Source organism: Alexandromys fortis, unplaced genomic scaffold (assembly GCF_014885135.2).
Source record: "Alexandromys fortis isolate MF-2015 unplaced genomic scaffold, M_Fortis_MF-2015_v1.1 scaffold_87, whole genome shotgun sequence".
Taxonomy (NCBI): domain Eukaryota; kingdom Metazoa; phylum Chordata; class Mammalia; order Rodentia; family Cricetidae; genus Alexandromys; species Alexandromys fortis.
Window position 1 is genome coordinate 7,624,122 of NW_026067971.1, and position 16,365 is coordinate 7,640,486.

The window sequence follows — 16,365 nt, forward strand, 5'->3', positions numbered from 1 at the left end:
TTTGTAAGTTACTTTTTTCAATAAAGATACTACTACCATTTTAAATGGCAGGAAGTAACTGAATTATAGATTTAAAAATCAGTGGCACAAATTACATACACAATGACGTTAGTGACAAGTACAGTGTTAGGTACAGTACAGTATCCGCTGTATTGAAGAGGTAGAATTCTTAATCACAGTCTTACAGAAAAGACACAGTAGACTCAAGTGTAGTCTGCTTATCAGTTACGGTACCTATAGATTGCTTCCCTTCCACTTGGAAGTGGAAAAAGGCTTTTTTAGGTAATGATCTCACTTTGTTCTGTATGTGCTGAGGAGTTTTGCTTACAATACTGGAGCATTTCCTTGGCCAGTTACTGATCATATATGGCATCTATGTTTTGAAAAGCCTCTGAATAGGGAAAAATAAATCTCTATTCTCCCAAGAAGGAAAAAATACAGTATATCTCTCTCTGTTCTATTCTGAGTATAAACTGTAAATGAAGTATTTCTCTGAGTACCTACCATATGTTTTGTGTGTGTGAGATAGCAGGGTAGTGGAAGATCATTATTGCTCAGTAAGAGTTATGGCAATATAACACACACACACACACACACACACACACACACACACACACACACACATATACACAATGAATCCAATACCCAGACTTGATTGTTCATTTTTTTGTAATTGACAATACATTTATCATAACACTAAAGATGTGTGTAATTTAATTGTTTCATGATGAAGCTAAATTACTAGAACTTGAATAAGACTGTACTGCAGACTAATAAGCTAGAAAGCGTTTTTGTGTGCATTGGCTTTTATATTCACATTAGCTGTTTTTAATTTAGGATTGTTTTAATCCTTCAAAGTTATAAGTGACCATAGGTACTTAGGTATTATAATTTTGTGAAAATTATAATAAAACCTATAATAAATATGTAAATTTTATAGTAGGATGTGCATTTTATAAAATCTACCTGAACATTTATAATTGAAAACAGTAACTAGAAAATAAAAACTATGACAAACATAATTTCTTCCAGTGAACTTCAAATTACCCTTTTCTGTTTTCTATTAGAATTGGGATAGCAAGGTGAGCCCATTTGATTCTAGATATTATGGTTCTACTTAGGTGAACTTTCGTATTTGGTACTCTCAAGTTTATCTAATTTTCCCCTCATTCTGATGATTTTGAGAACTTAGGAGCTGTTTATTTACATAAGGTCAGATCTATTCAGCAGTGTGTCCCTCACACCTGCTGGTGACAGTGTATTATCTAAACCAATAGCTATTGGCCAGATAACACCTTTAATCCCAGCACTTGAGAGGCAGAACTCGGGAGGTAGAGGCAGGTGGATCTCTGTGAATTTGAGGGCAGCCTGGTCTACAAAGTGAGTTCGAGGATTGCCAGGGCTACACAGAGAAACTCTGTCTGGAAAACAATAACAACCAAAAAAAAAAAAAAAAAAAACCACAACAAACAAAACCAATAGCTGTGTAGAAACCAATACAACAGTTTTGATGGGTAGTATAAAAATACATTCATTTTTATCTCAAATTTTATCTTAGCTAATGTCTTGACAGAATGCATCCTATTCATAAACATTAACTACCCTATTTATATCTTCACATAAGAAAACCTTTATAATGTCATTTCAATGAGAAAGATGTTGCCTAATTTTTGAGGAAAGAATGTCCTTCCAATTTAATTATCAAAATGTTAGTTCTTGGAAATGTAAGCTAAGTTTATAAAAACTAATACTTTTCTATAATGTTTCACATTGTATTTGGTTATAAAATTCTTAAAAATAGCCAGGCAGTAGTGGCACATGCCTTTAATCCCAGTACTCAGAAGGCGTAGGAAGGTGGATCTCAGTGTTTGAGGCTGACCTGATCTACAGAGCTAGTTCCAGGACAAGGGCAACATAAACCCTGTCTTGAAAAAAAAAACTAAAAAAAAAAAAAAGAAAAATTTTAAAAATATCATTTCAGTGGTATACATATAGTTACCTTTTTTGGAAAGATGTAATGGTTAGTCCATAATTATATAATCCTCAAATGATTTGCAAACTTGATAAATTGTAAATTGGCTGGTACAAAATAGAGAAAGTTCTGTGTAAAAGCAAACTGGTGGTGTGTTTATGAATACTGTTCATTTACTTAATTTATACATATTTGGGAGAGATTTTTAAACCTAAAAAATGTTAATTGCTCCAATCAAATCTAAATTATATATGATATCCTGTTATATACACTTAAGTGTATAAGTGGGTCAATAAAGTTATCTGGATATACAATGATTTTCCATAGTAAATTTTACATATCTTATACTTAATTTCTGAAAATGTTATGGGAATGACTACTAATGATCTTGACTGTAACAGTGTATTAGAATTTTCTACCTCTTTTTTTCCAATGTTAAGTAATCTATGCTGGAGTTTTAAGTTCTACTTTTCCTCTTATCTTCAAACAGACTTTTCAGCATGTAAACCTGAACACCCGACACCACCACCATGACCGTCAGGTTCACCACGGACCAGAAGTTGACTCTGTCAAAGTTGCTTTCTTGTATGTTTCGATCACGAGCTTCAAATGCTCTAAGCAGAGTTTGTATCTGACCACTTTTGCTCAGTCTGGACTTGATGCTGTTGATGGACTCCTGGAAATACAGTAATTTTTCTATTTAAAATACTAAGAACAAGTTAATTTAATAATATGCTTTATGCTAGTTTTCAAAGCCAAAACAATTTTTAAAATATATGAGAATATAATTCAGTTAAAGGACTGGTATGATTTGTGTCACCTGGAGATCCTCCATGAGGCTTTAAAATAGTAATAATGTTTTTAAATTTATTTAGCAGAGGAATAAAGATACCTTGAATTGAAGAGTCAAGATCAAAGTAATTGCGTTAGCGTAGCACCAGGACTTTTATACATATCTGTTAACGTTCTGACAACCATAAAATATTTTTTCACCGTTTTTAAAAGACCAGCTGATTATATTTTTAGTTATTTGGCAGTTTGTACCTAATGCATTGTGTGTCTATAATCACATTATACATTTGAGTGTTTGTTATGTCATCCAGGGAGGTCCAACACACATTCTAACAATGCAAGAGTGTGGAGTGATGTAAGGCGTAAAGCATGGAATGCCAGCAAACCTTGCAGTGAAAAAGGTCCCAGCCCTGTCAACACCTCTAAGACTTTAGATCTGTGAAATTCACTTCAGATTTTTGACCTCTGGAACTATGAGAAAATAAGTTTAAACTTGTTTTTTATTTTTTTAAATTGCACTGTTTCTGCAAAAAAAGTATTTTTAAGATAAGATTCACGTGAGATAAGTGATTTGAAAAACTAATAAAAAGCTAAACGTAAGCTAAAATTGAGATTTAAAATGATGTAAAAATATGGCGAAACCAATAGTTTTTGGAAAATATGGTTAAGAATGCTCACTTTAATCCTTGCCATACACTAAGATATCTGACCAATGAGCTGCCGTTACTTCTTAATGTCCTACTAACCAGGATGTCCTCCAGCTTCATTTCCAGCACATCCGTGTCAGGGATATATCTTTTCCAGTCTTCTTGTTCCTGAGCTTCTTCTCCCATGTTATCCAGGATCAGTTCAAAAAAAATTACCTTCTCAGAAATGGTGCTAAATGTATTGTCAAAGCAGAACATGTAGTCACCAACTTCAGTCTCCACACTACATTAAAACAAGGGAACACTTTTAGTATTCTGTACATCTAACCTTGTTTTCTTTAAGTTGACTTTCTCAGATATTTTGTCACAGCCTGAGCAAACACTGGTGAACAGAGTGAAGAACAATTATAAACAGAAACAAATGTTACAGGACCCGTAAAACCAGTCGATGGCTCTTGTGAAGGACACATCATTCATTCAGAAGTGTCTAACCTGTGGCTCACAGGTTGTCTGTGTCGCCTGTCAGAGGACGGTTATGAATACAGCTCACAAAACACTGAACTTGCTAAAAACATGAGCTTTCCTAAAAAATAATTTATTTTTTATAATTGATTATACAGTTTTTGAGTGTAAACCCTGGAGGTTGTATTGCAGAGTCAAAAGGTGGACATACCTGGATGATATGACTCCAAAAAGGGCAAGAAATAAATAATTTGATCCTCCTAAGTTCAATTTTACTTGGGTTTTTATTACTGTCATTAGGCTTGCCTAGTATCTCTAAAGCAGCAAGGATTCACAGGCAATACACAAGCAGTAGGCAAGAATGAAGCTATGTCGGGGGAGGCATTGCATTGAGACAGGGTTTCTCTGTGCAGCTGTGGAACTCACTCTGTAGACCAGGTCAGTCTCAAACTCAAAGACCTTTGTCTGCCTGTCTCCTGAATGCTGGGATTAAAGGCATTAACCATCATGCCCAACTTTAAACATATTTGTGTTTATTCCTTAGTATTTTTCTGGATAATTAAATTTATTAATATCTGAACTAAGTAGGTAATATGTTTCCTATCTACAAAGCAAATATTAACTTTCACTGAAATAATTTTTAAAAAACTTAATATAATTTTTAAATCATTTCACATGTTGAAAATAACTTTTGAATGATTTAAAAATTATATTTCATATAAACTATACATATCTAATTGACATAATATATATGTGTATATAAACAAGTTACTCAGAAAAAGTTATGAAGTTTATAGTATTATAAACCTTAATTCATTTCAAATGAATTGTAGTCTTAATTGAACTCTACTTAGCCATTTTAACAAATGCATTTAACAAAAAGAATAAATTATATTATTCTTTTCTACTGTGTATATACCCATTTTTTGGATTTATTCTATGTGTATTAGTGTTTGCCTTGGTGTGTATACGTGCACTGTGTGTGTTTCTTGCCTATGGAGATCAGAAGCGGATGCTTGATCCCTTGGAAATGGAGTTACGGTAGCTGAGAGCCACTTCTGGGTATCTGATATTAATTTCTGGCTTTTGCAGGTACCTGTTACACATGTGGAGCACATACATACATGCAAGTAAAACATTCATACACACAATTTCTTTTGTTTTTGAGACAGGGTTTCTCTGTGTAACTTTGGAACTTGTCTTGGAACTCGCTCTGTAGACCATGCTGACCTCGAACTTAGAGAGATCCACCTGCCTCTGACTCCCGAGGGTTGGGTTTAAAGGTGTGAGCTACCACCACAAGGCCCATACACACCCACCCACACACACAAAACCCTCTGGGCAGTGATGGTTCATGCTTTTAATCTCAATCCTTGGGAGGCAGAGGTAGGTTGATCTCTGTGAGTCTGAGGTCAGCCTGGTCTACAAAGCGAGTTCCAGGACAGCTAGGGCTATACAGAGAAATCCTGTCTGGAAAAAAGGCCAGACATGGTGGTGTATGCCTTTAATCCCAGTATTCAGGAGACAGAGGCAAGCAAGCAGATCTGAGTACCGCCAGTCCAGACAGTTACATGATTGAACTCTGTCTCAAAAATAGTAACAACCAAAAAACAATGTTTTTAAGCCAAGAAGGCTGATTTAAAATGTTAATAGATTAACCAAAGCAAAGGAAAAAGTTAGCTGGGTGTGGTACCCTTGCTGGTGGATGCCTATGATTGATCACAGCACTCACAAGGCTATGGTACAAGGATTATTCTAAGTTCCAAGCCAGCCAGGGATACATGTAAATATATTGTGTCTCAAACAGTCAACTTACGTGTGAACACCATCTGATTTTCTTTGCTCAAAAACTAAGGTTCTGCCCTCTGGGGAGGTAAGATGGAAATCAATATCTAATCCTGCTCCATCTAAAACCTACAGAAGAGAAAAAAACACGTATTACAAACCCCGAAAATAGAAACTTCTATGAGTAAATCATATGATGTAAAGGCTTTTTAAAATATTTTACCTATTTATTTACTTATTTATTGGACACAGTGTTGTTGTAAGGAGGCCGCTTGTTGATTTCCCAGCTGCTTAGCCCCAAAATAATCACACAGAAACTACATTATTTAAAACATTGCTTGGCCCATTAGCTCTAGCTTCTTATTTGCTAACTTTTACATCTTAATTTAACCCATCTCCATTAATCCGTGTATCACCAAGTGGCTGTGGCTAACCAGGTAAAATTCCATTCAGCTCCAGAGGGCTCCATGGCTTCTCTCTGACTCCGCCTTCTTTCTCCCAGCATTCAGCCTACCTTTCCCGGCCTACCTCAGTTCCTTTATTGACCACTGGTATTCACAGCATACAGAGGGGAATCCCAGTGTCTCTTTATGCGGCCCTGGCTGTCTTGGAACTCACTGCGTGTCCCTCAGAGTTCTGGGATTAAAGCCATGTGCCACCATGTCCTGCCTTTAAAAGCTGTGCAAGTGGAGGCCAGAGGTTGACATCCTCCGCTGTGTTCCAACTTTTTGAGAAGGATCTCCTCACAGTCTGGCCTTAAGCTTGTCTTTCCTTGCTTTCAGCTTCCTGAGTGTTTAGAATTACCAGCACCTGGCACCATTCCTGGCTTTCAAGGAAATCTTTTTTTTTTTTTAAAGATTTATTTATTTTGTACACAGATTGTTCAGCCTCCATGCCTGCAAGCCAGAAGAGGGCACCAGATCTCATTACAGATGGTTGTGAGCCACCATGTGGTTGCTGGGAATTGAACTCAGGACGTCTGGAAGAGCAGTCAGTGCTCTTAACCTCTGAGCCATCTCTCCAGCCCGGAAATCTTTGATTAATAAAAATTATTTTCCCATCTAGACTCACTAACTCCATAGTTGGTTTCTCTGTGTCTAATTTTGCTTCCTTTAAATCTGCTTTTCACACTCCATCCAACGATCTGCTTAAATTTTATGTGTCTGTGGCGTAGTGGTGGCAGGTTGTGGGATATTTATCTTTTTGTTTGTTGTTTTGAGACAGGTTTTCTCTGTGGCTTTGGAGCCTGTCCTGGAACTGGCTCTTGTAGACCAGGCTGTTCTCGAACTCACAGAGATCTGCCTGCCTCTGCCTCCCAAGTGCTGGGATTAAAGATGTGCACCACCACTGCCTGATTCTCTTTATTTGTTCCTCCTCCCTACACAATTTCTTACACGCATTAACTGTTCAGTAAGTGCTGAATTTTTGCTCACATGCTAATTTTTGCTTAGATTTTAGATACTATGATTTCAGATACTTAATGTAAGCTATAAATCGTCCTAAAGTTTCTTCATATAAAACTGGACATTAAGTTTTTTAAAAAAGATTTAATAATAAACGTATTTGTCCACGTGAGTGTACATTTGTGCACCACGTGCAAGCAGTAACTTCTGAGCTTTCACTCCATTCCACTACATGCATTTTATTCTACTCTAACTAATAGCATTTAGAACTTAATTTTTTAAAAAGCCTCAAATAGAAAACACATCAACATATGTTTTGGTGCAAGGCTATTTGGAAGCACAGAAATTTGCTGGGTGGAAACTTATAGACTTTAAGACACTTTCATTGCCGTATTCTGCTGATATTAAAAAGAAAACAAAGACAAGGGAAGAATCCTGATGTTAGAATGTTTTAATACACTATTATCTTATTTGAAAGTAATGGATATGCAGCTGGGACGGAAATGTACCACTAAATACGGCAACAGCTTCCTTGAACACATTTCAAAATCTGACATGTGTCACACTCCAAATTCCTTAACTGAAGCAAACACCGTGATGATTTTTATAATATTGGAATCTGGTGAAAGTGGTGAGGGTAATGCAAACGGTGTCATCATTTCGTTCAATAATTAAAAAATAAACTCTTAGAACTAGTGTATACTCCCTAGGAAAGCTATGGGTGAATTAAGAAACAAAGACTAACGCCACCGACGTCACCAGTGCTGGCCTCTTTCCGACCAGAGGAAAGGGAAGAGAGGGTAAGTGTCAATTTTACGTCTGGCTAAATTTGTGAGTTCCAGACACCCAAGAGCCCGCCTGTGCGCCTGCGCTGAGCAGGCCAGCTTCCCGGACGACCCTCTGGATTCACCTCGCCCGCGTTCTGCAAGTTTCCCAAGCCGGTGAGCGGCGAAGGCCAGCTCGCCCCCGCGCTTACCTGGTATTCGATCTCCAGCGAGGCCTTTAGGGGCATGGGCTGGTAGAAGCACTCCTTCTGGCCGGCCGGGAGCGTGAAGGTGAAGTCGCTGTCCAAGGAGGGCTTGAAGCCGGCCGCCCCCCGCAGCAGCGCTGGGGGCAGAGCGGCCAGGAAGAGCACTGGGAACGGCAGCCAGGTCCTGCCGCCCATCCCGGTCGGAGCGATCTCCAGGAAGTGTTTAGCGAGGTGTGGGATGCGGGCGCCTCCGCTCCGAACTCCCGAGCTCCACGGAACTTGGGGCGACGGCGGCTCACGCCGTCTTCGAAGGGGGAAGCGCTGCCTTCCGCTGGGCTGGGTGAGGGCGGGGCTACTCCTTCCTTCCTGCCCCACACGCGCTCTCTCTCTCTCTCTCTCTCTCTCTCTCTCTCTCTCTCTCTCTCTCTCTCTCTCTCTCTCTCTCTCTCTCTCTCTCTCTCTCTCTCTCTNTCTCTCTCTCTCTCTCTCTCTCTCTCTCTCTCTCTCTCTCTCTCTCTCTCTCTCTCTCTCTCTCTCTCTCTCTCACACACACACACACACAGTTATAGACACAGACACACACAGATCAATGAGTATCGGCGGCGGTAATGATGGGAATTGTAGTCCAATATGAACTCTGCGTGCAGCCCCTCCGCCCCCTGGTTTCGGATCCGTGCTTCATACTGGATTTGTAGGTTTTGGCTTCCCTCACACAGACACACAGACAGAAAGACATAGACACACAGACACACACAGATATAGACACAGACACACACACACAGAGATCAATGAGTACCGGCGGCGGTAATGATGGGAATTGTAGTCCAACATGAACTAGGCGTGCAGAACCCATCCGCACGTCCAGCCTCATTTCCCGGCACGCTCTGCGCTCCGGCGACGCTGCGGCGGAGCCTGCGTGGGGGCGGGGCTCGTGGCCCGGGAGGCGCGTCCCAACGGCTCCCGCGACGGTTCGAACTCGGCGCCTCCGAGGTTCGCTGGTTCTCTAGGTCGTGTGTCGGAGGCTTCCACGTCGCGGCCTGCGCTGTCCTAGGCTTCGAGCGCAGAGGAGCCGTGCTGCGCCTTGGCCTGGGTCGCAAAGTACAGCTGCGACCTGGTGGTGAGCAGACGCCCCGTGACTGGAAGCGGGCTTTCCTGACGTCCTGGCGCTCAGTGAGCTCCCGGGCGGTGTGTTGGGTTTGAAGATGCCAAATGCTCTGCTCCCTCCAGGCCGATGGAGCCCCTCTTACAGTAGATTGAGCGTCCTCGAGATAAAATACTGTATAAAACCATGGGCTCTTTCCCAAGCAGGAAAGCCTGTCTCATCCAGGGAGTATAGAGCGCTGGTTCTTCCCTTACTGAGTACAGCTAGAACGCTTTCTCCCCGCAAGTAGGCTTGAAGATACCGTTGTCGGGGCCCCTAGGTAAGGTGATGAGCCTTTCCGCGTACATACGACTGGTAAAAGTCCTCAGGAACATGATGATGTTTGAATACTAGACGTATTCGATGGTCCTTCAGAACGGTTAGAAAATTCTTACATGAGAATGCAGAAGTTGTTGAACATAAAAACTTGACTTAGGTGTTGAGCGGCATTTTTCGATCTAATTCTTCTTTTTTTCTCCATCATTGTCCGATATGAAGCTCGAGATGTTGTTGAACAGATGTGATTGAAGCAGATTGGGGACCCGAGTCACTATCTGACTGGGGAAGTCTTCGAACTTAAGCAGAAGCAGATTTGTGAAAACAATATCGGAAAGACAGTAGAAACATTTTATTTTCTAAACATCTTATTTAATTTCAATGCTCAGCTTATTTCAATAAGGTGAGAGGTTTTAATAACCCACCCCACTCTTGCAAAATTTTGAGTAGAGAATAAATGTACCAAACTATTTTACCAGAATAGAGACGGAGAAGGTAGCTTATTCATTTATCCATTCAAAATATTGAGCTTTCCTAAATACACGTTTTTACTTTATAGCCTTGAACATGGGGATTATATTGGTAGCCCAGCTTTTAAGAAGGGCAATAAAAGAGGCTCCACAATGAAAAAGAGTGAATGAAGTGTGAACAAGAGGTGAAATTGTAAGATCTATAGCAGGAGTAGAAATTCTAAAGCTTTGAGTGTTATTTTAATAATTAAAATAGCAAAATATTCATTGCTATAATTTTAAAGATATTAATTTTGCTTTATGTGTGTGTTTGGGTTCCTCTGAAACTGGAGTTACAGACTAGTGTGAGTCACCATGTGGGTGCTGAGAATAGCAATAGCACGCCTTTGAAAGAGCAATCGGGACGCTTGAATTCTGAGCCATCTGGCCAGCTGCATCATGATTCTTTCCTTTTGGTTAATCCTAGACCCGCTTGCCCACAGCTGATGCAACCGAACGTTCCCCCATGTAGTTTCTGAGATGAATTACTAAATGTCTTTTTGTTTTGTGTCTTTTTTGAGAGAATGTCTTAATATGTAGACCAGGCTGGCCTTGAGCTCACCTGCCTCTACTTCCCAAGAGCCAGGACCAAAGGAGTGGTAACCGTATTCAGCCTCTCCAGGTCATTTTGATCTGTGATTATGACTTGTGAATGTGAGTATATTTAAATTTTACAACCACTGTGAACAGGAGATGATAACTTATCTGGTAATACCACCTTTTAAGAAAATATGGAAGATTGTAGTGGTAACATCTTAACGGATGCCCCAGATTTGTAAAATGATTATTAAATTCTAACACCTCATATTGAAGTTAATTAGAAAAGTATACCTTGATTCAGATCTTGGATTGACCCTCCAAGATTTGCATGACTTTGAATAAATTTTTAAAAAATTGCATCAGTTCATTGTATGTGTGTGCATGTGTGTGCGTGTGTGCACATGAGTGTACAGGTCAAGGGACAAATCTTGTGTGTGTCTTTGTATATGTGCACACAAGTGTGCAGGTCAAGGGACAAATCTGTCTGTGTGTACACATGAATGTGCAGATCAAGGGACAAACCTTGTGTGTGTGTGTGTGTACACATTAGTGCAATGTGCTGGTCAAGGGACAAATCTTGTGTGTGTGTGTGTATGTGCACACGAGTGTGCGGGTCAAGGGACAAATCTGAGACGTCTGTTCTCTCCTTTGACCTGTGGTTTCTGAGAGGAACAAGATTAGGTTGTGTGTCTTGGTGCCAAGCACTTTCACAGTTTCTTAAATTTTACTGCTATGAGAATATTTTGGCTGATACCATAAAGTCTTCAGGCAGAATATAAGAATGTCTTTGTTTTCTTGTTAGGAAATGGAATCTAGTTCATCCGACTACTACAATAAAGACAATGACAATGAGGAAGAAGGTTTGCTTGCAAATGTTGCTTCATTGAGACATGAACTGAAAATAACAGAATGGAGTTTGCAGAATTTAGGAGAAGAGTTGTCCAGGCAAGGAAATAAAGTCACATGTATAAATTAAAGTGTTAATTTATAAACATAAAATGATTAGATTTCATTATATGTCATGTTTATTATGCCTCTTGACTAAGATATATTTTCTGTACTTTTTAATATAATTCAGTTTGTGAAAATGGAAATATTAACAGCATTTACATATTAAGAAAACATCTTGCTGGGCAAGCATCTTTAATCTCAGCACTTGGAAGGCAGAAGCAGACTATCTGAGTTCAAGGCCAGCCTGGTCTACAGAGTCCAAGACTGCCAGAGATACACAGAGAAACCCTGCCTTGAGAAATAAACAAAATGAAGCAAAACCCAAACATCTTTAACATATCAGGAATCAGTATAAACTATATATTCATAATTTTTATTAATGTTTCATTATTGTAGCTGCTTTTTTTTCCACTCCTGAAGTAAAAGAGATTCAGGAAATAGATTGACAAGTGTTTGTGTGCTTATTTGGGACTGGGCAGTCAGGACAAAAGAAAATCTCTACCTCTGTTTACAGTTATGCTCATAGCTGTGGATCTAATTTCTGATTATTATATGCAGAAATTTGTGGTGAAAACTATTGTCAGACTGAAGTATAATTTTTCTTTGTTCTGTAGTGTTAGTCCGAGTGAAAATTCTGATTATGTCTGCAATCCTTCAAGATCTGAAAGGCTTATTTTGGAAGAGCTTACTCAACCTAGCCGCCTGGGACTTTTAAAGTATCCACCTTATAAGAAAGTTTGTAAAACGTCTGGTAGTACTGATTATCAAAAGAAGACAAGAGATAAGGTTATTATTTTTATACCTATTTAAAATGATTTTCTTTGCATGTTATCCGTAGTCTTTGACTACAGTGTTTGAGATGGGAATATAATTGTTCTTTTTCAGTACTGTTATATGTGCATGAGTGTTTTGCCTGCGATTATGTCGTGGAGGTAAAAAGTGGGTATTGGATCTTTTGCAACCAGGTTATAGATAGTAACTTTGCATTGTGAGCTTCTGTGTGGATGCTAGGAATTGAATCAGGGTCCTTCAGAAGAGCAACCAGTGTTTTCATTGCTGGGCCATCTCCCCAGCTCCATAATTGTACCTTTTACATCCTAATCTTTCATGCAGTGAAAACTCTGCAGTTAGGAGGAAAACTGAATTTTCCAATATATTTGTTATGGAGAAATTGTTAGTTTATATTATTTAAATAAAAAATATGAAGTATGAGAGTTTTTGTATAAAGAGAAAAGGCAATTGAGTAATTATTTATATATGTTTGGAACCACTAGAAAGCTAAACTATAAAGTTAAAGTAAGATGTCAGGCATGGTCATGGCTCATGTCTATAATGCTAGCACTTCACAGACTGAGGTAGGAGAATTGCTTTGAGTACCTCATAAATTGGGCATGATGACTTTGTCCAATAACCCTGGTACTCAAGAGTTAGAGGCAGAGCCAGGCAGTGGTTGCACAGGCCTTTAATTCCAGCACTGGCAAGGCCGAGGCAGGCGGATCTATGGGAGTTCAAGGACAGTCTAGTCTACAGAGCTAGTTCCAGGACAGCTAGGACTGTTACAGAAAGAAACCCTGTCTTGAAAAACATAAAACAATAAAAAAAACAAAACAAAAGAGAGACAGGAGGATTAGAAGTTTATAGTCATTCTTGCAAATATAAGGAATTTGAGGTCAACCTGGGTTAGAGAACTTGTCTCAAAAAAAAGTTAATCTGAAAAACAGTTACTAAGGATGACAGGATGTATTTTTATATGCTTTTTCTTTTATGTAACTTGACTTTATAGTCTGTACATATATGTTCCTCAAAATTTTGAAAATAACATTGAAAATGTATTATAAGATATATTTAACAGCATAGTAAAATACATGCATAAGTTAAAGAATATTTTGTCTCATCTTGGTTGGCATATGTACTCCTCCATATTCTCTTTTGTATGCAGGGTAGCTGTGAATATCTTTAGGTGCAGAAATACAAAGATTTCTGTCATATTTATACTCAGGAGTGATATTGTTGATTCTTTTGTCAGTGTATACTTAATTTGTACTACTACAAGTGGAAAGGAATGTTGTCTCTTTTTGTTTTTATCAATATTCACTAATGTTCATTGCGCTGAGTTCAATGATCTTAATGGTAATTGTTGCCGTTTTCTATTAATTATATATAAACATCAAAGAATTTAATGTACATTGTTATTTTCTTTTCAGGTTTCTTTTTCATCTGCTTCTATGGATCAAGAGGTTAAAAGCCTTCGAGAGAAACTTAATAAACTTAGGCAACAGAATGCTTGTTTGGTCACTCAGAATCATTCCCTAATGACGAGGATGGAGTCTGTGCACTTTGAACTTACACAGTCAAAAGCAAAAGTACGTTTTTTGATCTGTTAAGAGAATATGTGTAATATTTTATGGTTTGTAAATGGAAAATATTTATATTGCCTATCTAGTAGGCAGGAAATTTTATATGTTACTTGAATGTTAACAAGGTATGAAATCATTATACTATCTGAAGATAATTTAGGAGAACTTTTAATTTTTTTTTCTATGAGCATAAATTTTTATTTAGAACTTTTAATTTTTTTACTTGGATAAGTCAACTTTTTAAAAACTGAAGGAACTTAGAAAGCAGAAAAAGAAGGGGCGCTTAGTGATTAGAAAACCCAGGTTCGTTTCCCAGCACCCACATAATGGCACACAACTGTCTGCAACTACAGTTCAGGCTATTTTCTCTGCCCTCTGAGGGACCAGGAATTCATGTGCTGGACAGATGGACACACGGGCAAATCACCCATACACATAAAATAAAGATAAATCTTAAAAGAAGAAAAACCTTTTTTTCTATTTAAAAACTTGTTTTATTTTGTGTATGGGTATTTTTCCTGCATGTATGTTTTTATATTATGTGTAGGCAGTACCTGTGGAGGCCAGAAAAGGGTGCTGGATCCCTGGGACTGTAGTGGTGGGTATGAGCCACTATGCTGGAAGAGCAGCCAGTGCACTTAACTGCGTAGCCAAACCCCAGATCCTAGTTTTTACTTTATACTCTTAGGCATTTTTTGGTTCTTTTATATGGCTTTTCCATTTTTTTTCTTGTTAGTGGTATATTTCATTATGTGATACCATAACTCAATTTTCTTAATTACTGCATTTTTACTATATTATTGGTATTGTACATGTATGTATGTATGTATGTATGTATACATATTGATATTTATGTGTATGTATGTATCTGATTGTGGTGGCACATACAAATAGCACCTCCCCTTTTAATAAAACACCCCAGTAGCTTGCACTCCTACCAGCAATGGAGGAGTGTTCCTTTTACCCCACAGCCTCTCCAGCATAAGTTGTCATCAGTGTTTTTGATCTTGGCCATTCTTACATGTGTAAGATGGAATCTCAGAGTTGTTTTGATTTGTCCATAAAATAGATTGTAAAAAAGCCTTTTTTAAAATTGATTTTTATTGAGCTATACATTTTTCTCTGCTCCTTTCCCTGCTTCTCCCTTCCCCTTATACCCTCTCTTATGGTCTCATGCTCCCAATTTCCTCAGGAGATCTTGTCTACTTCCCATATAGATTAGATCAATGTATGTCTCTCTTAGGGTCCTCATTGTTGTCTATGTTCTCTGGGTTTGTGATTTGTAGCCTGTTTTTCTTTGCTTTATGTTTAAAAACCACTCATGAGTGAGTACATAATGATATTTGTCTTTCTGGGTCTGGGTTACCTCACTCAATATGAAGTTTTCTAGATCCATCCATTTGTTTGCAAATTTCAAGATGTCGTTATTTTTCTCTGCTGTGTAGTAAGTACTCCATTGTGTAAATGCACCACATTTTCCTTCTCCATTCTTTGGTCGAGGAGCACTATGGTTGTTTCCAGGTTCTGGCTATGACAAACAATGCTGCTATGAACATAGTTAAGCACATGTCTTTGTTGTATGATTGAGCATCCTTTGGATAACCAAAAGCGGTATTGCTGGGTCTTGAGAAAGGTTGTTTCCTAATTTTCTGAGAAATCGCCATACTGATATCCAATGGGGCTGTACTAGCTTGCACTCCTACCAGCAATGGAGGAGTGAGTGTTTCCTTACCCCACAGCCTCTCCATCATAGTGTTTTTGATCTTAGCCATTCTTACAGGTGTAAGATGGAATCTCAGAGTTGTTTTGATTTGCATTTCTCTGATGACTAAGGATGTTGAGCATTTCCTTAAGTGCCTTTCAGCCATTGCTTTTTTCAAAGAATAAAGTATTAGGGCTGGAGAGATGGCTTAGTGGTTAAGAACACTCGTTGCTGTTATAGAGGTCCCATGTGTAGTTCCCGGCATCTTCATGGTATCTGTCTATGCCTCTGCTTCCAAAGAATCTGATGCCCTCTTCTGGCCTTCATGGACAGTCTATACATGTGCATAGATATGTATATGCAGGCAAAACACTCATACACATAATTTTTTTTTTTTTAAAGAAGAAAAGGTAAGCTGGGTGGTGGTGGTAAACTCCTTTAATCCCAGCACTCAGGAGGCTGAGGAAGGTGGATTTCTGATTTTAGGCCAGCCTGGTCTACAGAGTAAGTTCCAGGACAGCCAGGCTAGAAACAGAAACTGTGTCTCAAATAAAAACAAATTACTCCCCCCCCCCCTAATAAAAAAGAAAAGGTAAATATATCAGGACTAAATGCAGAGTTGTTTGATTTACATGAAAGGCTATGAGGTTAAATGATAAATGTTTATAGATTATGGGAGTTGAAGAAAAAGAAATCAAATACTCAAGGTCATTGTTATGAGAGGACAAGTTATGTGTCCTCTCAGAGCCAGCCTGTGTTACATGCTATCTATTATTTTGTTGGTAGAAAAGCACTGTCTGTCTGGTTGTGAAAGCTCACACCTGTGATCCCAGCACATGAGACATGAGGTCCACCATT

At 38.6% G+C, this 16,365-nt stretch overlaps 2 protein-coding genes across 9 annotated transcripts in view; one reads left to right on the top strand and one right to left on the bottom strand.

The window, feature by feature from the left end:
• Window positions 1–1,926: 1,926 nt before the first annotated feature.
• Tmed5 (transmembrane p24 trafficking protein 5) lies at window positions 1,927–8,382 on the bottom strand. Of its 2 annotated transcripts, none has more exons than XM_050155733.1 (4): window positions 8,038–8,366; window positions 5,690–5,787; window positions 3,511–3,694; window positions 1,927–2,648 (listed from the first exon to the last, which is right to left on the bottom strand). In XM_050155733.1, the coding sequence occupies exons 1-4, from the start codon at window positions 8,224–8,226 to the stop codon at window positions 2,430–2,432; spliced, it is 690 nt and encodes a 229-aa protein (XP_050011690.1). In that variant the 5' UTR covers window positions 8,227–8,366; the 3' UTR covers window positions 1,927–2,429. The 2 variants fall into 2 exon arrangements, with proteins under 2 accessions (XP_050011690.1, XP_050011691.1); XM_050155734.1 differs by having other exon boundaries at window positions 2,587–2,648; window positions 3,462–3,694; window positions 8,038–8,382.
• A 617-nt stretch (window positions 8,383–8,999) lies between these two features.
• The window catches only part of Ccdc18 (coiled-coil domain containing 18), a 111,229-nt gene continuing 103,863 nt past the window's right edge, over window positions 9,000–16,365 (top strand). For 4 of the 7 annotated variants that reach the window (XM_050155718.1, XM_050155715.1, XM_050155719.1 and 1 more), the window contains exons 1-5: window positions 9,000–9,148; window positions 9,671–9,851; window positions 11,300–11,442; window positions 12,063–12,234; window positions 13,653–13,811. In XM_050155718.1, the coding sequence (XP_050011675.1) occupies window positions 11,303–11,442; window positions 12,063–12,234; window positions 13,653–13,811 (471 nt within the window). In that variant the 5' untranslated portion in view covers window positions 9,000–9,148; window positions 9,671–9,851; window positions 11,300–11,302. Of the gene's footprint in view, window positions 9,149–9,333; window positions 9,453–9,670; window positions 9,852–11,299; window positions 11,443–12,062; window positions 12,235–13,652; window positions 13,812–16,365 lie in introns of those variants that run through there. The other 3 variants (XM_050155716.1, XM_050155717.1, XM_050155722.1) reach the window with 3 other exon arrangements.

Coding starts and splice junctions, on each gene's coding strand:
- Tmed5 (XM_050155733.1), bottom strand. CDS start 8,226: ATGGGCGGCAGGACCTGGCTGCCGTTCCCAGTGCTCTTCCTGGCCGCT. Junction 3,695..5,689: donor AAATCAGATGGTGTTCACAC/GTAAGTTGACTG, acceptor GTTTTAATGTAG/TGTGGAGACTGAAGTTGGTG. Junction 2,649..3,510: donor TGAAGCTGGAGGACATCCTG/GTTAGTAGGACA, acceptor CTGTATTTCCAG/GAGTCCATCAACAGCATCAA.